The sequence below is a fragment of the Coffea arabica genome, chromosome 7e (assembly GCF_036785885.1).
Source record: "Coffea arabica cultivar ET-39 chromosome 7e, Coffea Arabica ET-39 HiFi, whole genome shotgun sequence".
NCBI lineage: Eukaryota > Viridiplantae > Streptophyta > Magnoliopsida > Gentianales > Rubiaceae > Coffea > Coffea arabica.
This window is the reverse complement of record NC_092323.1, coordinates 779,809-805,444: the sequence shown is the minus strand read 5'-3', so window position 1 is coordinate 805,444 and position 25,636 is coordinate 779,809. Positions and strand designations below refer to the sequence as shown.

Here is a 25,636-nt window from a genome sequence, read left to right as displayed (position 1 = left end):
TGTATGCCTATAAGATATTACTTCCTCCAGTCACTTGAAAAAATAAGTAGTTGCAATCTTTCAATCTTTTCTTCCAGTTAATTGGATGCGAAGCATTCAAAAAACCATTTCTTCCAGTTTTTTATTCAACCCATTGTTAGCACTTTGTCGTTTCAAGTTTCAACCCTCATGGAGTTCATCACGGTCATTGCCTTCTTTATCTTTCTCTTCATGCTAATCAAGCTTCTGAAAAGATCGCCCATTAAATCAGATCTGAAGATGCCTCCAGGCCCAAAACCACTTCCAATTATTGGAAACATGCATCAGCTCTTTGGCTCTCTAGCACATCGAACCCTAAGAGATTTGGCCATTAAGTATGGGCCACTGATGCACCTAAAGCTAGGTGAAGTATCCACGCTGGTGGTAACTTCTCCAGAGGTTGCTGAAGAGTTCATGAAAACACATGATCTCCAATTTGTCAACAGGCCTCAACTGATAAGCGTGAGGATTTTCAATTACGATTGCACTAACATTGCATTTGCTCCATTTGGGGAATACTGGAGACAGCTGCGCAAAATCTGTGTCATGGAGCTCTTAAGCACGAAATGCGTCCTGAGTTTTCGGCCAATTAGAGAAGAGGAGGTCCTCAATTTCATCAGAGATATTTCCTCAAATCAGGGATCAACAGTTAATATTAGCAGAAAAATCTTCTCGTTTACGTATGGCCTTGTTGCAAGAGTTGCTTTCGGCAAGAAGAGCAAGTACCAAGAAGAATTCATCTCACTCATGGAGGTAGCTTTAAAGATGAATTCAGGTTTTAATGCAGCGGATGTGTATCCTTCAGTCAAAATCATTCAAGTGATAAGTGAAATGAGTCCTAAGTTGAATAAAATGCACAGGGCTCTTGACAAAATCCTTGAAAACATAGTTGATGACCATGCGCAGAAAAGTCGACAAATAGTTCCCACGGATGGAGCAACAAAGGAAGATCTGGTTGATGTCCTTATAAACGCCCAAAAATCCGGTGATTCTGGGATCCCCTTGACCAAGGACAATATAAAAGCAGTCATACTGGTGAGTGAGTGATATTTATCAATTTTCATTCAGAAAGAAAGTAATGAATTTTTGCAATTTGTTTACTGCGCTAGCTACCAGCTTGCTGAGAAGAACATGCTTGCCATTTTCATGTATAATTCAGATGAAAAGAAAAGTGTGATTCAGGTTAGTCGTCATGTGGTTAAAAAAATAAGCCTTTTAGTAGGGGAAATATAACTAATATCACCTAGAAGTGTTATAAAAATAATAGAATTGCAAGGCATTTGAGTTTTGGAAGAAGGATTAAAGACCAAGCTCAAAAGCTGGCATTGCAAATAAATGCCAATTTTGGTTCATCTGAATCTTGCATTTTAGCTTTCAAAGCATAATTGCTGTTGCCAAAACCCTGATCTTACGTCCTTTATGAATTGCACTAAGAGTTGATTGCCTTGTTTCAGGACATTTTCAGTGCTGGGAGTGAGACGTCATCTACAGCAGTGGAGTGGGCTATGTCGGAAATGTTAAAAAATCCAGGGGTGATGAAAAAGGCACAAGAAGAAGTGAGAAAAGCTTTTGATGGAAGCGGAAATGTCCGGGAGTCAGGACTTCATGAATTAAAGTACCTGCAAGCAGTGATCAAAGAAACTTTTAGACTACATCCCCCTGTTCCGCTGTTACTCCCAAGGGAAAGTAGCGAGCAATGCAACATTAATGGATTTGAAATACCTACAAAAACCAGAGTTATCATCAATGCTTGGGCAATTAGCAGGGATCCCAGGCACTGGACTGATGCTGAGAAATTCAAGCCTGAGAGGTTTCTCGATTCTACAATCGATTACCAGGGGAAAGATCTCAAATATATCCCATTTGGCGCTGGAAGTAGGGGTGTTTCGCGAATCGAGCCGCTCACGAGCCGATCGCGAGCGGCTTGAATACGAGCTCGACTCGAGCTCGTCAATATTGAGTTCGAGTCGAGCTCGAGCCAATTAAGTCGATCTCGAGCTCGAGCTCGAGCTCAAAAACATTAAGCGCTCGCGAGCTCAATTGTATATTTATTTTTTATTTTTTATTTTTTATTTAATAGTAAAATTACATATATATTCCTAATATTTTATTATTTATTAAAAAAATTAATATTTTATTCACTTTTAAAAATAAATATTTATTTTTTATTTTTAAAAAATAAAATAATAATAATTATTTTTTTTATTTTTTAAGCTCGAGCTCAAGTTCGACTCGAATTTGACTCGAGCTCGAGCTCGAACTTGATATTTTGAGCTCGTCGAGCTCGAGCTCGAGATCGAACTTCACAAAATTAACTCAAGCTCGGCTCGTTTAGCCAAAACTCGACTCGAGCTCGACTCGTTTAGCCAAAGCTCGACTCGAGTTCGCCTCGTTTGCACCCCTAGCTGGAAGAAGGATATGTCCAGGCATAGCACTTGGTCTAGCATCAATGGAGCTGCTACTTGCACAATTGCTCTATCATTTTGACTGGAAACTTCCAGGAAAACTGAAGAACGAGCAGCTAGACATGGCCGAGGCCTTTGGTTTGACTGTCAGGCGAAAAAATGATCTGCAATTGGTTGCAGTTCCCTACAAAACTGGTTCTTTATTGGCATAAGAACTTGGTCCATTTACCAGGCCAAGATTGTTTAATTTCAACAGATCAATCTCATGAGACACTGCCATTGATACAATTTTATGATTCAAATCCGTTATCCGTCTTTCAAAATTCGGACTTACAGACCTATTACAATTTACAAGTCGATTGAAGTTATATGCATTTTATTATCCTACTTGACAAAGTTCAGCAAACTTTGTATACTGGGATGGAAAAAAAAATTTCCTGCTGTCCAGGTTTTGCCATTTTGAATTGGGTAGAGGTTTTTCTCGCCCATGAATTACAGTTTTTCATCATCTGCTTCAGGATAGAAATTACATGGCTCTGCACAAGCCACAAGATCAATCACAAGTAGATAAGATCGTCTGTCCTAGGGCTGTAATCGAACCGAGCACTAGGGCTGTAATCGAACCGAGTTGCTCGCGAGTTCGGTCAAAAGCTTGACTCGAACTCGGTCAAACCGAGTTCGAGTAGCTCGATAAGGCTGTCGAGTCGAGATCGAGCATCCAGAAGCGATGCTCGAAGGCTCGACGAGCCTTATCGAGCATTTTAATTTTAATTATTTAATATTTTTAATTTTAATTATTTAATATATTATTATTTTATTATTATAAAATTACCCTTATATCCAAAAGAATTGTCGAATTTACGAAATGTTTCAAGTCATATAAAAATTTTAAAAGGACAATAATATCATTTTGCTTAAAAAATATTAAGAAAATAGGCTCGAATGGACTCGAACCCATGCAAGTCGAGCTCGAGTACTGCGAGCAAGCTTCGAACTCGAGCTCGAGTTCCAATAATACTACTCGCTCGAGCTCAAGCTCGAGCACCCTAACTGTATGTCGAGTCGAGCTCAAGTATGGCGATACTCGAGCTCGACTTGACTCGATTACAACTCTAGTCTATCCCCACATTCAATACAGCCAATCCCACAAATGCACATCAAATAGATGGACAAGTGTCCCCAAGCCCTCTTGAAAAAGTATAAGCTGGTAAATGGATTGGATATCCATTGAGGTTCTGCCGCCCTGTGAGAATTTAGTAAAACGGTAAAACGACTGTTTTGCCTTCATTGGAATCAACCTTAATCATCTGGCGTGGAATTTTGCACTTGGGATCCTCGGTGACATATTTTGAATGACAATCCAATGCTACCTCTAATATTACGCCAAATATCCTGTTATTATTTGTATTTTAACTTTTAAATAATTCAAATTGATTTGATTTAATACAAATTTTCTCTATTCTCTGAACCTTTTAACCAAAATTAACCACCGGTCTAATTCATTTACCAAGTTTTCTCTACCCATCAGGACGATGAACCTCAAGATCTCTCAACACTACTCCCCATCCTTCCAATTCATTCCATTCAAAATTTAGTATCACATCATCTGATTCAACGAGGATCATGGCATCAATTCCGCGACCTTTAAATGAATCTTGGGATAGCATGCTTCCCGGTCCACCTTCTCGCAACAATGGCGGTGCCGCCGACCTATCTCTCGCCGGTCTCCTTGCTTACGCCGCCGGCAGCTCTGTATCCATTGTCGATACCCATTCTATGCAGTTAGTTGCCACAATTCCTCTCCCTCCTCCATCTACTGCTGCTACCTCTGCTACTCCTTCCCTCTCCCCTTTCGTCACCTCCGTCCGCTGGTCCCCGCAGCCTCTGCCCAGAAAGGGGAAGAATTGAAGATAGTAATAAAATATCTTTTTAATTCCCTTGCTGATGTTCGCTCCAGCAATCGTCCTTGACAGCAATATGGAGGAGAATCTCGTTATCCAAGAAAGGGGAAGAAAAGTCACCTCTTGGCATTAAAACGCAGGCAAAACTTTAGAGTGGTGATGCAAGGTCTTTTCTCAACTTTTAGCTTATTGGGCAACGGTGCCACAAGCTTCCAGGGACTTTGTCTCTTTTTGGCTTTGTTCAAAGCAATCACCGATGAAAGACTTTGGTGGCTCAATTGCTTAGGTTTTCTTTTTCTTTTTCCCCAGATCGTGAGTAGTTAACTCAAAAGTGATGGTATTTTAATTAGACCGCCGGTTAATTTTGGTTCAAAGTTTTAGAGGATAGAAAAAATTTGTATTAAATCAAATCAATTTGAATTATTAAAAAATTAAAATGTAAATAATAACAGGACACTTGACACAATATTAGAGGTGACATTGAATTGGCACTCAAGATATGTCACCGAGGATCCAAGCGGGAATTTTGCCCTTCGAAAGCGACTCTACAAAGTCAATATTGGCAACCATGATCTGCTCACTCTCTTGGGCCATTTGATTTCCTGCAAAATACAACAGATCAACTTTCTCCCCGGTCCTCATGGAGTTCCTCACCACCGTCTGCATATTCCTCCTCTTTTCGTTCATGCTAGTAAAGCTTCTCAATCCGTACAAAGGCAAGGAGTCTGCTCTGAAATTGCCTCCAGGGCCGAAGCCACTGCCGATTATAGGAAACTTGCACCATCTTGGTGGCTCACAAATGCATCATATCCTGAGAGACTTGGCCAACCAATATGGACCGCTGATGCACCTTAAGCTTGGTCAGGCTTCCACTCTCATCGTGTCTTCACCAGAAGTTGCCGAAGAGTTCATGAAAACACATGATATCATTTTTGCCAATAGGCCTCGGCTTCTATCGGGCAGGATACTCAATTATGATTGTACTGACATTGCCTTTTCTCCATTTGGTAATTACTGGAGACAGCTGCGTAGAATCTGCAAGACGGAACTTTTAAGTCCCCAGCGCGTTCAGACTTTCCGATCCATTAGAGAAGAGGAGGTAATGAATCTAATTGAATCAATTTCCTCCAACAGGGGTTCAACAATCAATCTTAGCAGCAAGATTTTATCTTTAACATATGGGATTACCGCACGGGCTGCCTTTGGCAAGAAGAGCAAATACCAAGAAGACTTCATCTCTCTCGTAAAGGAAGCTATAATAATCGCTGCAGGCTTCACCATAGCTGACATGTATCCTTCGGTCGAAATCATTCAAGTCATTAGTCAATTGAATCCCAAGCTCAGGAGGTTACACAAGAACATCGATGCAATACTTGAAAACATTGTCAACGACCATAAAGAGAAAAGCTTAAAGACAAGAGGTACAGATGAAAAAGCAGAAGAGGATCTAGTGGATGTTCTTCTTAACATCCAAAAATCTGGTGAATCTGGAACCTCACTAACCAATAGCAGCATCAAATCAGTCGTCATGGTGAGTGAAACATTTACCTATCAAATTGGCAATTATTTTCATTCTTTAAATTGCTTTACTGTAGTTCAAAGAGAGCTTTTCATCTTGAAAGCAAGGATAGATGATTCTACTTTACCACTTTCTGGTGTTGCATATTACACTAATGGAATTCAACTGAGCTTTGCTCTTCTTATCCAGCTCGAAAATGCAGTGAGATTAATCTAAAAACTATCCTCTGCCTTGTCCACCAATCTTCAGGACATTTTCAGTGCAGGAAGCGAGACATCATCCACAACCGTGGAATGGGTCATGTCCGAAATGTTGAAAAATCCAGACATCATGAAAAGGGCACAAGACGAGGTAAGAGAAGTTTATGACAGAAGAAGAAATGTTGATGAATCAAGGCTTCATGAACTAGAATACTTGCAAGCAGTGGTAAAAGAAACCCTGAGGCTACATCCCTCAGCACCACTGTTGCTTCCAAGGGAAAACAGTGAACAATGTGAAGTTAATGGTTATGTCATACCTGTAAATACAAGAGTTATTATCAACGCCTGGGCTCTTGGCAGGGATTCCAAATACTGGACTGAAGCTGAGAAATTCAAGCCGGAGAGATTCCTTGATTGTCCAAGTGATTATCATGGGAATGATTTCAAATACATGCCTTTTGGAGCTGGAAGAAGGATATGTCCAGGCATATCATTTGCTTTAGCTAGTATTGAACTACAACTTGCACAGCTACTGTATCATTTTGACTGGAAACTCCCAAATGAACAGAAGCCAGAGCAACTGGACATGAGTGAGGGCTTTGCTTTGACAGTGAGGAGGAAAAATGACCTGTATTTGATTCCAATTCCCAGTAGCTGTTCCTTTCTGGAATAATTCTAAATGTGGTTTTGGGGCTGTTACGGAGCTTTGCAGTTTGGCATGTACTATTATTTTATTTGATCTGATGTATGCTATTATTACTTTGTTGTACGAGTAAATTTTAAATATATAAGTAGAACAATTACTTCCCACCAAAAGAGTAGACAGTAATTTACTATACTAGAATATGAAAAAAAAAAAAAAAAAAAAAACTGTTTGCTAGTACCTTGCTACTAGTATGTAACTTTTGTCGAGGAATTTTTTTTTTTTTTGTCTAACTTCTAGTCTTAGTTCTACTCTAACTTATACTAAGAGGTTACCCAACAGGGTCACGAAAAATCGATGAAAACTAAATTATCATCAAATTACGCATCCATATGAATATTAAAGAAGTCACATAAAATGACAACGTTTTGAGGAATTATAAGGGCAAGGAGGAGACCTGCAGAATCCCAGCTAATAAGCACGAGCCCAACTGGAAATCATGGGAGGGTCTTCGTTTGGAGGGCAAAACGAAGGTGGGCCTGAGCTTCTAAATACCCCTACTGCAACAACGAATCTCAGCCCATTTTTCTTTTAATGGGAGAGGTCTGCGGTCCGCCTATCGACTATTTGTAGAAAAGGACAAAGATACGAAAATGCAAGTTGCAGGGGCATTTGGCGTCATTTCGCTCCAAAGTCCGCGCCACCCAGTTGCCTGTACTGTAGGAAAAAAAAAAAAAAATCCTTCCATGTTTGGTTGAAAAGAAGAACAAAACCACCACCACCACCACCACCGCGATGACCTCCCCAGCTGTTCGATTTCACCGCTTCAAACTCCGCAAAAAACCCTAGCTCCTCTTCTTCCTCCTTTAAATTAGCTTCATTTTTTTCCTTCTTTTGGAATTAATATTTGTATTTTACAAACAAACAGAAAAGGGAAAAAAAATGGATGCAGCGGTAGAAGCTTCGCTCCTCGGTCGCTCCACATCTGTAACCGTTCCCAAACCCCCATTTCGCAATTTCCGAACTTTGACTTTCAAAATTTTCCCCAAATTTCCCTCGAGAAACGGAGTTTACACTTACCGCCCCACAATTATCAACTCCACTTCATCCCACAGTTCGAGAAATCTATTCAATTCCCAACGGATTAGAATTAGTCCGAAAATTGAAGCTTTTAGTGGTTCGTTAGCAATTAGTAGGGATTACGAGGGGGAGAATGTGGAAAAATCTTCGGGGACGGCAGTGGCAGGGACGAATTCAGGTTTTGTGGAGGTTTCATTGAGGAGAGGATTGGTTTTGGCAGTGTTTATTTGTGGCTTTATGGTGTTGTCGTGTCGCAAAGCGGTGGCGGTGGAGGGAGTACTGAATGCGGGATGGAATGGCGTTTTTGAGAGGAGTGGGATGGCGTTGAGGAGTTCTTGGCCTAAGGTTTTGCAGGTTCTTAGGGTTTTTAAGGAGCAAGGTCTGGTTCTGGCTGCGTTGTTGGGTTTATCGGCATTTTTCTCCATGGCTGAGACCTCTATAACTACTCTTTGGCCTTGGAAGGTATCAACTTTCTGCTCCACTGTAAACGCTGAAATATGGTTAGCAAATGTTGGTTTCTTTATTGCATCTGTTGGTTCTGTTTCCTGTTTTATCCTGAACGGTGAAGTTAGAACCCTGTTAGTAAACGAAACTTTTATACAATAATAGTATCAAATTTAAGCTATTTCAGATTTTGGGAGCGCGATATTGTTTTCGCTAATGTTCCATTATCCAAGAGTTATTGAAACAAATAACTAATCCTTCCAGTATAGATCTATTGTGTAATTATAAAAAAATTTAAAAAAAAAATGTAACATATGTGGAGAACACTGACTTTCAGGCTTATAAATGCTAGTAGTTGCTTCTTTTCTGAAGAGTTTTATTTGGGTATTGATTGCAATACTATTGCAAATTATATAGATGATGTCTCTCTTACCTTTTCTGTTCCCTGCTTAATTTCTCTACATGATAGTATTTGAGACTTTAAATATGCCAGGTGCGGGAGCTAGCTGAAAAAGAATCTGAAAATGGTGTTTTTAAAATGCTCCGTAGCGATGTTACTCGGTTTTTGACGACTATCCTCATTGGCACAACGTACTGCTCTCTTTTTGTAAATGTACTATGACTATTCTGTTTTCTCCAGTTGAAGACAAGCATTATCTCTTATTGTAGATTTCATTTATGTACTCAGCGTGGTTAATATTGGAGCTACGGCATTGGTTACAGAGGCTGCAACGGCAATATTTGGTGAAGCTGGTGTGAGTGCTGCAACTGGAGTAATGACGGTATGTATGGATCTCTCTGAGTTTGTCAACTGAGAATCTCACAGTTTGCAGTAAAAAAATTTTTGATAAATTTTTCTGTTTCTGAAGATGTTTCAGTATTCCATTGTAGATATTGATCTCAGGGTCGTGGTTCCTGTGTCTTTCTTGTAGGAATTTCTCTTATTGTCTGATGCTCTTGAAACAAAATATTGATAAAAGTCTTGGCAGTTTTAGTGTCCTAAGGCATGCTTGAAAACTTGCTATGGGTGGCAGTAAATTGACCTACATTGATATTTTTTCCTTTCATGTTGAGCCAAAAGTTGCATGTTAGTCTCCTTTTCATCAAACTAAACTTCTGTTCATTTTCTTATTTTCCATATCTTGTAATTATGATGTAAAATTTTTTTCTATCAATCTTAATGGGACATCAGGGCTAGGATTGGAAAAGGTTTTAACTTGTGAGAATTACAGCAGATTAAATGGTCACTAATGAATGAATTTGAAGTGTTGAAAAAGGGTACGCCTTATTAGAGCTGGTGATTGGAGTTCAGAAATTTGTAATTATCGTCAATAAAGGAAGTTAAAAATTTTAGTAAGAAAATAATGCATAAGATTAAAAATTTTGATTGTTGGATTAAAGAGGTTCTTGCATTTCTTCTGGTACAATGACAAGGACGTCTCGTTCCCTTCTTTCCCCTGGGTTAACATCAATTTTAGCTGTGAGTAATAAGACTTCTATGTGGTGTACTGATATAAACCCCTTGTCCACAATGTTGCCAGGTGGCTATTTTGCTCCTCACTGAAATTACTCCAAAAAGTATAGCTGTTCATAATGCCACCGATGTTGCTAGGTTTGTGGTAAGTTAAACTTGTTTCGTTTTAGTAAAAATTTTAAGCTAATAAGGATTGGAAGATTGTTTCTTTTTGTAAAATTACCAACTCGTTACTGTATCTCTCTGTATGTGTGAAGATATTCTGCTATCAAGTGCATTTGACTAGATGTATCGTAAATGTATCTAGGTCAGGCCTGTGGCGTGGCTTTCCTTGATACTGTATCCTGTAGGAAGAGTGGTCACATATTTGTCAATGGGAATGCTGAAACTCCTTGGTTTGAAGGGAAGAAGGTATGTCTCAGCATACAAAATTTTCTGACATTTTCTAACTTCCATGAGATGGCCAATTTAGTACACTGCATCAGTAATTTACTTGGACTTTCAACACTATCTCATTTGTTTATGTTTGGTTATTTTTTTATCTGAATTTTGCCTGGCTAGCGCCAGTAAAGAAGAGTTCTAATGAGGATGAGGAAAATTAGGACTTAGTCCCCTTTAAGGAGGACGGTCATGTGCCATCAAGCTTTCTAGTGCCAAGAATCCTACGATGTATAATTCGTAACTCTAAGGACTCTTTCAGTACCCTGTAGCTTTCAAACAGTTTAATTCTTTTAATCTGCTTGCTTTGAATGGCTTTCAAACAATCTGTACACAATAAAATGTTCAAACTATGCTTGAACAGTGCCACTAATTTTCACTACAAGTTTTTGTTACTGTTTATTGCTATTATTCATGTTTCAGATGTAAATTGGATTCTCGTTTGACTCTGCTTTTTGGCCTTCTTCTTAATGTACTAGTGAACCATATGTTACTGAAGATGAATTGAAGTTAATGTTGCGTGGAGCAGAGTTAAGTGGGGCAATTGAGGAGGAAGAACAGGCTAGTAATGCACTCACTTCTTTTTTTCATAATGTTTCATGCATAGAGGCCATATGAATTATAGGAGCAATTCTCTGCTATTTAAAAACATGGGTTGAGACTTTTACAATCACAGGAGCATTGTACACGTCAAATTTCAAGATATACATGTTAAACTAAACAGTAGAGCAGTTGATCATCCAATGCTTAATTTTGTTTTCATTTTCTGAGCTGTTTTGATGCATCCCGTTGAAAAATGTAATTTGCCTATGAGAACAGCATTTGATTTGACTCTTTCAGGACATGATTGAAAATGTGTTAGAGATAAAAGATACACATGTAAGAGAGGTGATGACACCTCTTGTTGATGTTGTTGCAATTGATGCCAGTGCAACACTTGTTGATTTCCATGATTTGTGGGTGACTCATCAGTACTCCAGGTACTTGAAGCTTCATTTTCATTTGTCTAGTTGGCCTTTTTTTACCCTATCAACCGCCTGCTAATAAATATGAATCCCTGCTTGCAGAGTGCCTGTCTTTGAACAGCGTATTGACAACATAGTTGGCATTGCCTATGCAATGGATCTTCTAGATTTTGTCCAAAAGGTTGACCAACTATTTCTGCAAATGATATTCCTTTTTTAATTAGGGAAGCAATATCTTTATCTAATCATGCAAAAATATCTCACAGTCTGCAGAATTTATTCTGTTTGATTTTGAAGGGGGATCTACTAGAAAGTTCTGTTGTGGGAGATATGGCACATAAACCTGCATACTTTGTGCCTGGTAATTTAAGAGTGCCTGATGTTTCATTGATTTTGTATGTTGCAGTCATGGAATGTCTTATGTTTGTCTAGGTTCTTTTGGTATTATCTGCCTCCTTGCTTGCAGTTCATTGTTTTATTACTTCTTCCAAGATTGATGATTATGAAGAATATTGAACACCACATAGACATTGGAGTAAATCCAGATTCATGCTGTTTTTGGAATGAGCAATTAAAAAGAAACATATCAGTGCCCATTCAGAAAATTGTATGGAGGGAAATAGGCCCCAGTTGTTTTTTTTTTTAAGATTTTCTCCTTCCCAATTGAGTTTTTAAATTAGTTCACATCTCATTATTGGTAATGTATATGAGCTGAAGATTATAGGTATGCTGTATTCAGAAATCACATTGTAGGAATATCATTGTTTACAGAATGCTGTTGAGATTGATCTTTTATAATTTACTTGATGTTTTGCATCATACTGGAAAACAAAGTTTCTAACTTAGTAACTATTATTTGAATTTGCATCCGCATTTATCGAGTGTTCTCATCTCTATTCTAGACAGTATGTTTTAATTGTTGCTCCTTCAATTTAATTTTGTGCTACTACTGAGCAATGGAATAATATGACTTTCAATTGTTGCAGATTCGATGTCAGTGTGGAATCTTCTTAGGGAGTTCCGCATCAGAAAAGTACATATGGCTGTTGTTCTTAACGAGTATGGAGGAACTATTGGAGTATGTATCACTTACTTGATTCTATTAAAGAGTCCTTACCTTTTTCCAATTGAGTTTTTGCCTGATCCCTCATGTTTGCTTTGTGCTAATTAATGTAACAGTTAGTAACACTTGAAGATGTGGTTGAGGAAATTGTTGGTGAGATCTTTGATGAAAATGATTCAAGTGTAAGGCTCATTGTTATTACTAATAGTATTTTTTTTAAAAAATTTTGTGCATATGTCTTCATGATGGTAATTTGCTTCCCCTACTCAGTTCAGAGCTAAATTTGTATGTTTAGATCATTTATATCAAACCAGCATTGAAGTTGGAAATGGTTATATGATATCTAAGTGCATTTCATGAGATAAATTTGCTTCCCCCTACTCAGTTCAGGATGTGATCTTAGCTTGAGCTGTTTCAATGTGCTATCCTAAGAAAAGCAGATCATGAAAATGATCAGTGGGCAGTTACAGATAAATAAATGTACACTTACAATAGGATGTCGTAGTTTAACCAGGCACAGGCACTAAGGGAGATATGAAAGTTAACTGGTGGGAAAATCTCCATCAGGTTAACTAGAATAAATCTAAATAGATAATTAGGAACATGTAGGAACACTAGTAGCCTATATGAAAAAAGTGGGAAGGAATATACTGTACTCGCTGTGTCCATCTTTGTTGGCCAGAACAGTGCTTAAGTAGCAGTGGTGTTATTAACATACCAAAATCACCCCTAATTTGAACACCTTGCAATTACATGTCGTCAGGCTAGCCATGTTTGGGGAAAAATAGAGAAGTTCTTTGTGAGTTATGGTATTTATTGACTTTTGACAATGTACATTTGCTTTGGGCCATTGGAAGTATTATTGTCTTGAATGTTGTTCTTTGCATGCAGCTTACGGTTTCGCTGACATCTTATGGTAGTAGTGTGGCTTGGGGGCATTTCTTATTAATTGAGTTCATACAAAAATTGGTGTTGTATCATACACTTCATTTTTTAGCTTTTTTTTTTTTTTTTTTTTGGGTCTCATGTTTACCATCATATAGCAGGAGGAAATTCAGAAAAAAACTGGTTATATTGTAATGCGGGCTCAAGGCATATACGATGTGGATGCGAACACCTCTATTGACCATCTTTCTGAGGATCTAAATATCAAAATGCCAGAGGTATCTTTTTTATTTAATATAAAAAGGATATTGTTGTGCTTATTGTCTAGCATCATGAGTAACTCAAACAGTAATCTTCAGACTTTAGGATGGTAATTCTCTTATCAAATGCTGCCTTACAGCCCAACTTTTAATAATTATAATTCAGGGTCATCAGTATGAGACGGTGTCTGGTTTTGTCTGCGAAGCATTTGGTTACATCCCAAGGACTGGTGAGACTATAAAAGTGGTGCTTGAAAGGGAAAATGAAGAAGAGAATGATGAGTATGAAGAGGCAGAATCTGATCGGACAGATCAACATGAAAAGAGTCAAATATTTAAGCTTGAGGTACATTTGCCAAATCGCTCTGCATTTTCTGCTGCCAATATACATATGCAAGTGTTAAAGATGGGTTGTGATTTGCATCTCACTGCAGATACTAGCGGGAAATGCTAGAAAGGTGAGTGCCGTCCGATTTGAAAGGGTAAACCAAGATGATGAATTGGAGACAAAAGAGGTGACCCGTTTGGTCCCTAAGATTATGAAGAAGAAATGGGGTGCTGATGACGACACAGACAAGGCCGACGATGGGGTCCTAGTTAAGGAGATAGTCGACCACAACCTTTCTGATGACACTGTAAATGCTGAGCATGTTGACAGTCATGACCATCAAATCAAACAATAATATAGCATTTCACATTCTAACCACCCTTCAGCATTGCCAAGAAGCATAAAAAAAAAAAAAAAAAAAAACAATTGAACGAAACAGATTATTACGTCGTATACGAGAAAAGAATGAAAAAACAACAGTGCATGGTTATGATCACAGTACGTGCTGCACGCTCTAGCCCTTCGTCATCAGACCTTTGAGTAACAAGGCAGAACTTTGATTGACATGAAATTCTCTAATCCTAGGCTAAACTCCCTCACTCTCTCTGAGGGAAAGTTTTGCTTCCCTTGGAAAACGTTGCTCGAGGCATAGGGACCTGTGTTGATGTTTTGTGTTGAAACAAAAACTGCCCGGGGTTTCAATTGATCGGATTCTTGTTTGTGACGGCCTTGCTTCCTTTGCTGTAATGCAAGATGATCTCAGATGTCCAGCTTGTAGGAGTCCAGGTAGCCAAAGAGGGGGAGGGGGCTTGCTGGAGATGAGGAGGGTGACCGGGGCGACGTGGAATGACCGACCAGACGAAGAGAAGTCATCGTTGGTCTCCTTTTAACCAAAGAACAAATGTTTGAAGTCACCCTTGATCTCAGATGCTTTTTCGAGGCATGCGCATGATCATGATGGGAGTTAATAATTGAACCAGAAAGGCTTGAATAACTGATTTTATGATTGGACGGAAAGCAATTTGTTTGGTATTATGACGATTGGATAACTAGTACTAATTGCAGCACAGCACACCAAGGTATTAACGATCTAAACAACGGAGAATAGCCCACTTCAGTCTTACTACTATTAAATTAACTTTATATCTGAGAATCGACAAGACCATGCGCGAAGTCTATGTCGATGTTGTGTGCTTTACTGCTGCTGTATTCTTTTAAGGATTAATACGCATTGATTGATTGATCGATGCCAACTGCAACCGCCATGGCTGGATAGGGTTACCTACCTGGGAATTATGCCCTACTGATTGCTACTCTGGATACGCAGAAAGAGCAACCTTTTTCATGTTAGGTAAAGTCAATATATGAATGAATGAAAGCTAAGTCATAGTCATAACTACCCCATCAATCTTGATTCTTTCTCAAAATGTATAATGTATAGTAGTGTATTTTCCAATTCAAGATGTCGGCGGCCCCGGATCCATCTGCTCCGTCTTACCGAGTCTTTTAGTCAGTTGTTTGTTTTTGGATTCGAGCTCCCCTATTTTTTTTTTTTCTCTTCCCTCCCAAAAAAAAAAAAAAAAAAGAGTAGCAAAATGTTTATCATCCATTTTCATTTCAAGTCTTTTAGAGTTTTTTTTTTACTTTTTTCAAGTCTTTTAGAGTTTTGACAGAACCAGAGAGGCGTAACGAATTTCTCTTAATTGCAATGATGAAGACCGAGTTGGACCCATCCTGTAAGTTTCCATTCATTTTTCTCCACTTTTTGACCACGATCGAATCCATTTATATACGCGCATGGATGCTTTCTTCCAAATGGTACTCATAACCTTTAAAAGAAAAGAAAATGCACTTGGTTCACGCTGCATAAAAATATCCAAAGTCACGCTGAAACACTGCTGCTTACCTATGCAGCTTTTTTTAGTGTCTGGATTACGGCCTAATTAATGTTTGGAGTCCATGCACAATGACACGAGATGAAAGGCGAAGATGATCGAGGGAGGAAGGAAATATATGACTACTGTTCAAGTTTTTTCCTGTTGTCTCAAAGATTTGAAAATGTCTGGACAAGTTCCAATTTTTATTTAGAGAGTTCGAGTTTCGTGCTTCTGAAGGAAGATAAACTATGTACAGTGCACGATTGCGTGATGAGATCAGTTGCATGGAAACACAACATCAGAACCCCTTTTTGCAGCCGAAGCTAAGGGAGAAGATAACGCTGCAAGTCCAATACAGATCAACCATCTTTTGAAATTTAAGCTTCCCCAGTGAGCAACAGCAACCATGATCACAATGAGAAGCATCTGCAGGGCCAGCATCATCCCCGCAACCGCAAGGAACAACAAATTCTCAATCGACAATTCCCCCCGCGAAATATTACCAATGCTCTTCTTACTTGCCTTCATGGCTGCAATCAATGTAAAGACTTGGCACATAACATAAGAATTGAAGCTCATGGTTTCCAGCACATCTTCGTCAATGTGAAACATATCTTTCCCTTTCATCCCTAGGACCATCAAGATTGCGACTTGAAACATAGACCGAATGACTATATTCCTCCACATGGTCTTGGTTATGACTGGACCGGCACCGAAAACCGGTGGTGGACTCTTCCTATCCTTCCCTTGGCTTTGAGTACTTTTTGATGGTTCCATTTCTACCATCAATACCGCCAAAGCAAATGCTCCGAGAGCTTCCACGATTAAGTTTGTCCAAAGGAGCTGAATCGAAGAAAGTTGCACCTCAATTGAGGAAGCTTCAAATATCAAATTTGTGGTGAAGGCCGAAATATTTAGAGTCAAATGCAATTCCAGAAACTTTTCAATACTTTGACATGCATACCTTCCCAACCTTAAGATGTTACCAACTGTAGCAATGCTCAGCCCTGCAACAATATCCGCATAGTCTTTCGCTATTTCTGCATTTTTTTCTCCCATGAAAATTCCAACATCAGCATTCACAAGAGATGGAAAGTCTCTTATACATGAACCGATGGTTGCCACCACCTCATCTTTCTTTTTCAGGCACTGCACCATTAGGAGTTTATCGACAGGGGAGGCATTTGCAATCACTTGGATTTTATCGATCATGTTCATGCGAACTTCCTCAGAAATGTTCCGAAAGTCTGAGCCATCAATGACAGTTAATTCGCTGTCATCTTCACGCCTCAAGATTCCGGAGTGAATGGCCATGATCCTTGCTGCCTTTGGATTGTCATCCACCAGTAACTTGGTATTCACTCCCAAGTCCCGCAAAGCTTTGATTGCCTGCCTTACCTCAGGTGGATACGGATTTTTCAAGCACACGAGGCCAATCAAGGTCAATCCACCATCAACCTGTAGGGTTTTCTCATCATCAAGATACCCTTCCTTCTCCGGTTTTGGAGTTTCTGGTTCCTCAGGTATCAGTTTCTCCCAAGCAAAAGCAAAGCTCGGGAGATTAGAAGATGCAATTTGTTCAACTATCTTGTCGAACATGGCCCTCTTTCCTTCGTCTAGGGCCTGCATGGTTCCATCTGCTTCGTAATATTTAGAACACTGAGGCAGTATACAATCTGGAGCTCCTCTCCAGTGGAGATCCAAGATTTCCTGTTTTTCTTCAAGTCTCTTCAGAACCAATAACTTTTGATCCTTCTCAAGATGAAAGGGTCCATTGTGAAGGATTTCACTGTTTCTGTACATTTCATCCACGTCCACATCAAGCACCTGTTGAGCCCAATAAAGGAGAGAATCCTCGATTTGACCCCCGGAAGAATTCATGCAAACAGCTTCCTGCAATTTCCCGAGGACTTGGCCACTTATTTCTTGAGAAATATCTTTGATGTGGTTAAGTCCAATCCACACCTCGGCCATTTCTGCATGCTTCATGGTTAAATCACTGGTCTTGGTAAGACAAATTGTTGTTACCAAGCCAAGTGTGGCACATGTAGAAAGCTTTTGAATCATGGCACTGAAAAACTTCATTTTCTTTGATACAACGAAGAACAAAATGAAAATCCCTAGGGGCAAGCCATCTCTTGTTGCAAAGAGTAGAATGCAGAGCATGCTCACCAATCCATTGATTTTTCCACCTTGCTTTTTCAAGAGTCTTGTTGATTCATCGACTATCTCTTCCACCGTGTTCTTTACGCCCTTGGGGTCTGGATTATGACTTTCATCACAAGCACATTTCCACACGAAACATCTAAGCACCTGCACCATGAGAATCAATAAGGAGAGGCTCAACCATAACTTCTCCAAACGAGAGTTCAATCGGTCAATACCATCCTGCAGCTTGGAATCCATGAGCTTTCTTTGATTGCCGACTGATACCATATTAATCAACCTGCTTATTTCTGTGTTTTTCCCAACTGATGTCACGAGCATCCGGCAGTTTCCTTCCACCACCTTTGCACCCGTAAACATGCTGGCATAGTTTGCCCCTCTTTCAAACAAACCATCGTCAAGCTTGCATGAGGATCCATCAATGAATAATCCGTCAGCAGGGACCTGAGCACCAGTCCCCAACAAGACTACATCACCCACCACCACTTGAGAAGCTGGTATTTCCTGCATCTTTCCCCGGCGCACAACATTAACACCTTTTTGGTGCTTCTGTGATATTTTGAGAATACGTTTTTGCTGTAAGAATCTAAAGATATGGCCAAAGTTGACAGCAACAAACATCGCAAGACAAACGATTGCTCCATCAAGGAATGCTTTTTCTGGACCATATCTCTTGACATCAATCACAAGAGAAAGAATTGCGCAACACACTAAGAGGATAATCGTGCCGTCTTTGAAAGCTTCCAAGACTAGCCGGTTTAAGCCTTTAGTCCCAAGTTTGGGTTGCTTGTCTGATTCTTGGTTTGAACCAAACGTTTTGATTCTGCAATCAAGATCTTTTTCGTCTCCTGTTATACCAGAATCAATGCTGGATCGCAAAGCTTCACCGATTTCTTGGATTGTCGGACGAGGATGATCAGGAGAGTTCAGGCCATTGCTCTCGACAAGTTCTGCTAGTCTTTCTGGACTAACAGAGAAATACGGCATATCAACTTGATCTTGCTCATTTTGATTTTTACCAGCTGATGAGGACAGGACGGGATCCTGAACAGAAGTGTCCCCAATTTCTATTGAAAGATGGGATCCACTCGGAATGTTAGGGTTGCTCGTGATCGTACTTTTGCAAGATTTTGCTTTTAGAATTTTCATAGGCCATCCCATGTACATTTGAATAGCACTTGGCACCAATGTGGGGACTGGAAAGACAAAGTAGCTAGCAATAGAGTTTGGGCTTCCTGTAACAAGTAAAAACAGCGCTACTCCATCTCTATGAGGTTCTTAGGGAAAAGGAAATGAAGAGGAATGGCGCTCATGAGGGGTATGTACTACTGTTTGGTTTTTAACAAGTTATAAGGATGATCATATGCAAGTGATGTTGAACAAATGAGTATGGCTAGAATCTCTTGGAAATTATGTGCATGTATTCCTCGAAGTTTCAGTGACTAACGACAGGTTCGTTAAACTTCGTTATTTTGTGACCTCCTCAATCAAGTTAACCTCAAATGTCATTTATTATAGTGCCTCCGTTTCTTTTTTTTTTTCACACAGATTAAGAAATTTAGTTAACGTAGTTAGAATAATTATTTTTTATTTTATACTTTCCTCAAATACCTCTTACTAATATTAGATCATTCATTCAAAATAAGAGACACACGTTGCTATATCCTACAAAAATGGTAAATCAAAGTAGTTGTTAGTGTTGTATTTAATATTCAAAGTAGAATAATCAACTAATGGAGTAGTGCATTTGCTAATAACTATGTACATTAAATACGGGTGTGTTAGTAAAGTAGCAAACTAACTACTCTTTAGAAAGGGAAATAAGCCTATAATTTGGAGGACAAACACAGAAGAAAAGTGAGCCTATCTTTATGGAACGAAGAGAATAACTATTTATTATTTATTTTGATTATTATGGTTATTGTTTATTAGTTTGAAAAGTTTCGACTCAAATACTTGTTAATTTGATTTTATTCCTAACTAACTTTCACATAGTCAATAATAACTTAGTCCTCCTTTTTTTTTTTTGGACTTGTTTTCTGGGTGTGCTTGAACTTGTGGCCTAAATTCTAATTAGTCCTAAATTAGTTCCTGAACCAAATGTGCCAAAAAAAAAATCCAAGGCCGCTTTAACTACCTTGGGATAGTGTAGTGAAGGTTTGGCAGCTAAAGAGATAGGTTCTTTTTTTTTTTTTTTTTTTTGTTGTGTGTGTGGGAACATATATACCATGGATTGAAATTTGAGCAGCATCTTTCCTTGTATAACGAGACAAAAATGGCGTCTCTTCCTAGTAATTTGGCGTGCTGCTGGGAGGATGACCCACCAGCAGTCTATCATGCGATTGGTCTATTGAGAATACAGTCAAAACACAGCTGACTCCGATCCCACTGGTGGTGTCCTTCCGTGCATTTTCATCTTGGAATGGAACTCACTACTACTATTATTATCATTCTCCTTCTCTTGGTCCAGCTTACTTGGCTGGCTCATGACACCGGAGGCGCAAAAGATTTTCAGAAAAGCATTTCAACATGAAATGAAATTGCTTAGAAAAAACAGCCAGCCAGTGGACGTCGTACGTGGGTGGGTGGCATCGGAGCGATCAGGACGCCGGCTGGCATTTTACAATGTGGCAACTTCTGATTACATCAATCAGTGATTTGATCATTATCAATGATATATCAATCGGGAATGCGAGTCGTCATTGTCTGTAATCTTTGCAGAGGACCTTTTAAGACTGCGATAATGAGTCGGCCGCCAGGAGAAAAATGAACACATACTTCCATCCATGATCCATCCTCACGTCAGGTGGCCCTTATAGTCAATTTTTTTTTTTTTTACGTCAAGCTTAACACAACTTCGTTGCATTTTCGTTACAAAGAAGTGAAAATGCCAATTGAAATTCAATCTTGTTATCTCAACTGTCTCCATCGTCCTACCACACCAATTCCCACAGCCAGGCTGAACCAAATCTATTGACAATGCACCCCGGGACCCCTCTGTCTCTCTCTCTCTACAATTTATTCCATCTTTGTAATTAGGTGCAAATAAGTGACAACTTCCATTAGAATGACATTAGTATTTTCTTAGACTGAATTTGTTTTTTCCCTGCTGGATTGACAGTCGCTCGAAAACATTTCTAATGGTGTGAGAGTTGTTTGCTGTTATACTCTTAACTAAATGTGAGTCCGTCATCTGAGAAAAGAAATGTGCTACTAGTTTCAATGCCGGCCGTGCATGCAAATTCGCATATACAGCAACCTTATTTGTATAATCTTTTATTTGTGGCCGACATAGTGCGGAAACGTTTGCGTCCCCCCCCCCCCACCCCGGGCCCCTTTTTTTTTTTTTTTTGCAACGATCGAATAGAGGGGGGTTCTTTTGAAAGCGCAATGATTCTCTCTTACTTTTTTCAGTTTTTTGGTCTTTCGGACGCTATTTGAGTCGAGAGCAAAGTGAAAAAGAACGATTTAAAATCTTAGACAAGATGACAACAAATATTGGTCTATCCCTAGTTAGAGACAGTCGCAGGATGGACAAGGAAAAACTGCACAAACTGTCTTGAATAAGCAATCATCTTTTTTGATTGCCAAAACGGGTTTTAGACGACCGACATTCTCTTACTGAATACGTACATGCATTGCCAATTTGCAACTCGATTTACAGAGATCCTTTAAAGGACAAAAATTAGGAAAGGCTAGGATCCAAAGTGAGGTGTTCGATGCTCAACAGTCTCAAAGAAGAATCCAAGCGTGCATCAGAGGCACGAATTTGCATCAGTCTATCCTGCGTATCCTGAAATAAAGGACTATCCAACACACACGATACTCTATCACCTAGTGATGGATCCTCTGAAAAATTGACAAGTGCTTCAGCAGCATTTTCTCTCAGTTCCTGAGACTCATCCTCCAACATCTGAATAAGTAATGGAATCACTCCTGAATCAGCAAGAGCTACTCTCCCAGACTTACTGTAACTGAATTGGGCAATGGCCCCAGAAACCTTTTCCTTAACATCACCATTACCGCTCCTCAGGAGCTCAACTAACGCCGGAATTGCACCCGAGTCCTGCACGACGGACACCAACTGCTTGTAACTTGCCAGATGCCATGTAATATCGGCCGCTGCTGCCTTAGCTTCATCATTACTTCCTCTTAGGATTCTAACCAGGTGCTGAAAAATTGGAGCAGCATTTTCTTCAACTACAGCCAATATGCAGAACACATCCTCCGCAATCTCCTTGCCTAATGGTTCACATCCCTCGAGAATCTCAGCATACACTGGGATGGCTCCAGCTTGAGCAACTGGTCTAATATAATCAACGTGCGATGAAATCACACCAAGTGCATTAGCAGCTACCAATTTAGCTGAAGTATCCCCATTCTGAATCAAGTCCAGGAGTGCTGCCGCTGCCCCAAAATTAACAAGTGTACGCCTGGCTCTTTTAACCAATCCCAGCAACCCAATCCCTTGAGCAGCTCTAGTTCTAGATGCCATGCTGCCACACTTTGCTGATTCAATAAGAAAACGAAGGCCACCTGAATTGAGAAGTACCCTTCTAACCTCTCTCAAAAGAGATAATGCACTCAAAATTTCCAATAAAGGCCTTTTTAATCCGTCAGGACTAGCATTTAACATATTGAGAACAATTTCCAAACCACCATTTCTAACTACAGCCGGGCGATTACTATCACTGAAAGTCACCATGTTGCGAAGGCATTTCAAAATAACCATTTGCAGGTTGCTTTCTGAAGCTTGTAATAAGCTAAACAAGGAAGGAATTGCCCCACACTGGCCGATGATTACAGCCAATCTACCTTCCCCTAAGCAAGCAATGCATTTTAAGCAGTAGGCAGATGCTCCGTGAATGGATGGAGTCTGATTGTCAAATGGGCTTCTGAGAAGCTCCACAAGGACTGGTATGGCACAAGCTAAAATATTTTCAGGTGCATGTTTGGACATGCGCCCAAGCTTGAAGGTTGCTTGGATACGCTTAGATTTTTCATCACCTGCAATCACAGTTTCATATAGATGAAACGACCTCTCCCAATTTGTGCCTAGTTCTGCCTGTTTTGTATCCAATTTATCCATCATATTGAGCAGAAGACCGATAATTGGTCAACTTCGGATCTCCATTAGAAGGAACTCCTAAGATCAAATAGAGAGGGGAACAGGGAAGACAGAAAGAATGAGAAAAGCTTTTTCAAAAGTAAATTAAAAAAAAATACTTTTATCAGGTAAAAAGAAAAGAAAAGCTTGATGGCAATGAAAAAATTCAGAAGTGCCGAAAAAATGTTGGTTGGGATCCTTGTAGGAATCTTAATCCAAGCAAGTCATTCAAGTAAGCATAGTTAAATCGAAAGTGGCAAGATGTGACAAGGAGCATTAATCAAGCCAAATCCACAATAAAAAGAAGGAATGCTTAGTTACGAGGCAGCAAATGAATGTACAAAATCACAGCTTTACATGAGTTCCATTACCTCTTTTCCTACCCAAAACAAACTTCAAAATGATCAGCATCAGTGAATCCACCAAAAACCTCAAAACAGAACATGTAAAGAAGGAATGCTTAGTTGCAAGGCAGCAAATGAATGTATAAAATCGCAGCTTTACATGAGTTCCAGAACCTCTTTTCTTACCCAAAACAAACTTCAAAATGATCAGCATCAGTGAATCTGCCAAAAACCATAAAATGGAACATGTAAAAGATGACACTAGACTAGCTTCACTAATCTTGCACACTGAGGACCTAGTACAAGAACTCCCAACTTAGAAGCTAGAATCACTTTTACTTCATAAAGAAGATTCACATTCTACATCAGACACCTAGAACAACAGTTCAGCCATACGAGTCCATGACCACATTTCAAGCTTATTTGCGATTGACTAACCAGAGTACCACTCGCCATAGCAGACAGAAAGCAAGCAAAACCATCAAACTAGTGCATAACCAATACGTCATCATCATCAGCTACAAGTACTCCCAAGGAGAAAATCAGCAGCAGAACCAATATGCAATCAAATTTTTATCCAAGACATTGGCTTTTTACTGGTAATTTTGGTAAATTGAGTACAAAATGACAGCCAGAAAAAGAAAAAGGAAAAAAAATACAATTTACAGGGCCTAATACTCCGAAATTAATCCTCATTCACTCATCCATGATCAGTCATGTCATCCAATGAATCCATGTCTATGAAACGAACCCATAATATGGAAATAGACCACATCTCGGCAAAGCAACTGTAATCCAGCCACTTTAAAGAACTGACTTTGATCCGTGAATGGTATTAATAAACTATACAAATTGAATCATAAGGGAAAACCCGATACAAATTATCAGTTATTTCACCAAATTGTGGAAATTTCCCTCATAATTGGCGGGATACATAGTCATCAAGAGAAAAGCAAAAAAGAAAAAAAAAAAAAAACGAAGAACAAATTGAATTAGAGAGAGAAAGACCTCAGCTGAGACTAAAATGATTCCAATCAAGCAGAGCCCCAATTAATAGTACATGTAGTTTCGACGACAAGTATATATCTCTTGCAAATCACAGGAAACACAAATAGGTAAAATTATTTCCAATTAAGAAAACAATAAAATTAAGCACCCGAGGACATGCGTTATATCATTGAGATTAGGGTTAATCAGCGGATGACAACTCATTAAGATGATAATCCTAACCTCTAGTTATCAGAGAGAAATATGAAAATCTTTTCCCCTTTCTCTTCTCCGTCGGCTGTTTCAGCTGGAGTCATGGAGAGGTTTGTTACTTGTCGGAATGAATGGTCAAATAATCCTTGAATATAAACTGCTGCTTAAGGCGTGGGTCCGGAACAGCCTTTTTGGAAGTTGAAATCCTGAAAGCGTGGTTTCCTAGTCCCGCCGTGCAGGATTGAAAGCCCTTGGGGTGAAAGTTTGAAGCAGCCCGAACTCTAATTGTTCTTCTGGGCTGTCAATGTCCAGGAAATGTAGGCCTAAGTGTTCAGTGTGTCAGCCCAATAAGTTTTTGCCAAGACTCTGCAACTTTTTATTCCGAGCAAGTGGATGGATCATCATCAAGATGCGCTAACTCATTCCATCAGGGCAAAGAAAATAAAACATCGTCTGATTACCTATGGATCAGACAATTATCAAATGAATCTCGTCCTCTTTAACTTCAGCATCATGATAAAAGCCGCTCGGATTTTGGATTTGGAAATAATAATTATTATAAAGCTCATGAGCTTTTTTTTTTTCTTTCCGGTAAGCAGAACGTCTTGAACGAACCCAGAGCTTTCTACTTGCACAATTCCTCATTTCCAAAACTCATGAGATTAAATGATAGCTTTTCATCGTGTCAGAGTTGCTGGCTTTTTTTGAGATCACATTCTTAAACAATTGCTTTCTCGCCATCAAGTGGAGAATTTATCTTCATGATACTACTACTGTCACAGGTTTTATACCTTCTTGTTAGCGAAAAGTAGAAGCGTCCGCAGTAAACAATAATCTAACCAATTTAATACGTACGTACGTTTTGTCAAGCTTTTTGACAGCAACATCATATCATGGTGGAGAATAAAATGGTGCGAGATTCCTTCTTTCTCATTTCTTTCTCATTTTTCATTTTTCACAGTCAAATTGATTTTCTTACTTTGGTCAAGAAAACAAAAACCAAAAAAAAAAAATTTTCACAATACTACTGATAATGATATCCACTAATAACGACGTCAATAGTATCAGTATGCAGCCTCTTCCGTTATAAAAGTTGTAAATCAATGCTATGCTATGGTCCCCTTCTCCCTCATGGACCACGCATGTGATCTGTATTCAACACGACCCATAAACTACCGATTCCCACCCGAAAGAATGAGGCGCAGATTATCAAAATCCTAGTCGGGCATATCGTGTAGCTATCAATCCATTTCGAGAAAGAAAGAATTAATCCTTATGAAAAGAGAGAATTAACAGTCGACCCAGGAAAACAGCTTCAA

General features: G+C 39.3%; 5 protein-coding genes and 1 long non-coding RNA gene across 14 annotated transcripts; 3 read left to right on the top strand and 3 right to left on the bottom strand.

Annotated features, from left to right (window-relative positions):
- The first annotated feature begins 60 nt into the window (after positions 1 to 60).
- Positions 61 to 2,729, top strand: LOC113689645 (cytochrome P450 71D10-like). The gene is made up of 3 exons (XM_072060232.1): positions 61 to 1,053; positions 1,473 to 1,893; positions 2,424 to 2,729. The coding sequence occupies exons 1-3, from the start codon at positions 169 to 171 to the stop codon at positions 2,633 to 2,635; spliced, it is 1,518 nt and encodes a 505-aa protein (XP_071916333.1). The 5' UTR covers positions 61 to 168; the 3' UTR covers positions 2,636 to 2,729.
- Positions 2,730 to 4,361: 1,632 nt separating this feature from the next.
- LOC140011490 (uncharacterized) lies at positions 4,362 to 6,098 on the bottom strand. Its single transcript, XR_011818669.1, has 2 exons — positions 5,971 to 6,098; positions 4,362 to 5,872 (listed from the first exon to the last, which is right to left on the bottom strand). It is a non-coding gene; the product is annotated as an uncharacterized lncRNA (long non-coding RNA).
- On the top strand, positions 4,797 to 6,859 carry LOC113690644 (tabersonine 16-hydroxylase 2). Its single transcript, XM_027208638.2, has 2 exons — positions 4,797 to 5,855; positions 6,093 to 6,859. Exons 1-2 carry the CDS (start codon positions 4,965 to 4,967, stop codon positions 6,714 to 6,716), a joined length of 1,515 nt encoding a protein of 504 aa, XP_027064439.1. The 5' UTR covers positions 4,797 to 4,964; the 3' UTR covers positions 6,717 to 6,859.
- Positions 6,860 to 7,352: 493 nt separating this feature from the next.
- Positions 7,353 to 14,001, top strand: LOC113690643 (putative DUF21 domain-containing protein At3g13070, chloroplastic). 4 transcript variants are annotated; one of them, XM_072059318.1, is made up of 14 exons: positions 7,353 to 8,228; positions 8,704 to 8,801; positions 8,899 to 8,992; positions 9,752 to 9,829; positions 9,992 to 10,095; positions 10,602 to 10,683; positions 10,963 to 11,102; positions 11,190 to 11,268; positions 11,361 to 11,448; positions 12,074 to 12,165; positions 12,267 to 12,332; positions 13,194 to 13,313; positions 13,462 to 13,641; positions 13,730 to 14,001. In XM_072059318.1, the coding sequence occupies exons 1-14, from the start codon at positions 7,629 to 7,631 to the stop codon at positions 13,976 to 13,978; spliced, it is 2,070 nt and encodes a 689-aa protein (XP_071915419.1). In that variant the 5' UTR covers positions 7,353 to 7,628; the 3' UTR covers positions 13,979 to 14,001. The 4 variants fall into 4 exon arrangements, with proteins under 4 accessions (XP_071915419.1, XP_027064436.2, XP_071915420.1 ...); XM_027208635.2 differs by having other exon boundaries at positions 7,354 to 8,228; positions 11,385 to 11,448; XM_072059319.1 differs by having other exon boundaries at positions 7,355 to 8,228; positions 13,197 to 13,313.
- A 1,775-nt stretch (positions 14,002 to 15,776) lies between these two features.
- On the bottom strand, positions 15,777 to 18,827 carry LOC113689644 (putative calcium-transporting ATPase 13, plasma membrane-type). The gene has a single exon (XM_027207388.1). The coding sequence runs from the start codon at positions 18,825 to 18,827 to the stop codon at positions 15,777 to 15,779; it is 3,051 nt and encodes a 1,016-aa protein (XP_027063189.1).
- A 2,398-nt stretch (positions 18,828 to 21,225) lies between these two features.
- On the bottom strand, positions 21,226 to 24,526 carry LOC140011098 (uncharacterized). 6 transcript variants are annotated; one of them, XM_072059283.1, is made up of 4 exons: positions 24,348 to 24,526; positions 23,304 to 23,339; positions 23,145 to 23,166; positions 21,226 to 22,812 (listed from the first exon to the last, which is right to left on the bottom strand). In XM_072059283.1, the coding sequence occupies exon 4, from the start codon at positions 22,756 to 22,758 to the stop codon at positions 21,352 to 21,354; it is 1,407 nt and encodes a 468-aa protein (XP_071915384.1). In that variant the 5' UTR covers positions 22,759 to 22,812; positions 23,145 to 23,166; positions 23,304 to 23,339; positions 24,348 to 24,526; the 3' UTR covers positions 21,226 to 21,351. The 6 variants fall into 6 exon arrangements, with proteins under 6 accessions (XP_071915384.1, XP_071915382.1, XP_071915383.1 ...); XM_072059281.1 differs by having other exon boundaries at positions 23,145 to 23,203; positions 24,348 to 24,525; XM_072059282.1 differs by lacking the exon at positions 23,304 to 23,339.
- Between the last annotated feature and the right edge of the window lie 1,110 nt (positions 24,527 to 25,636).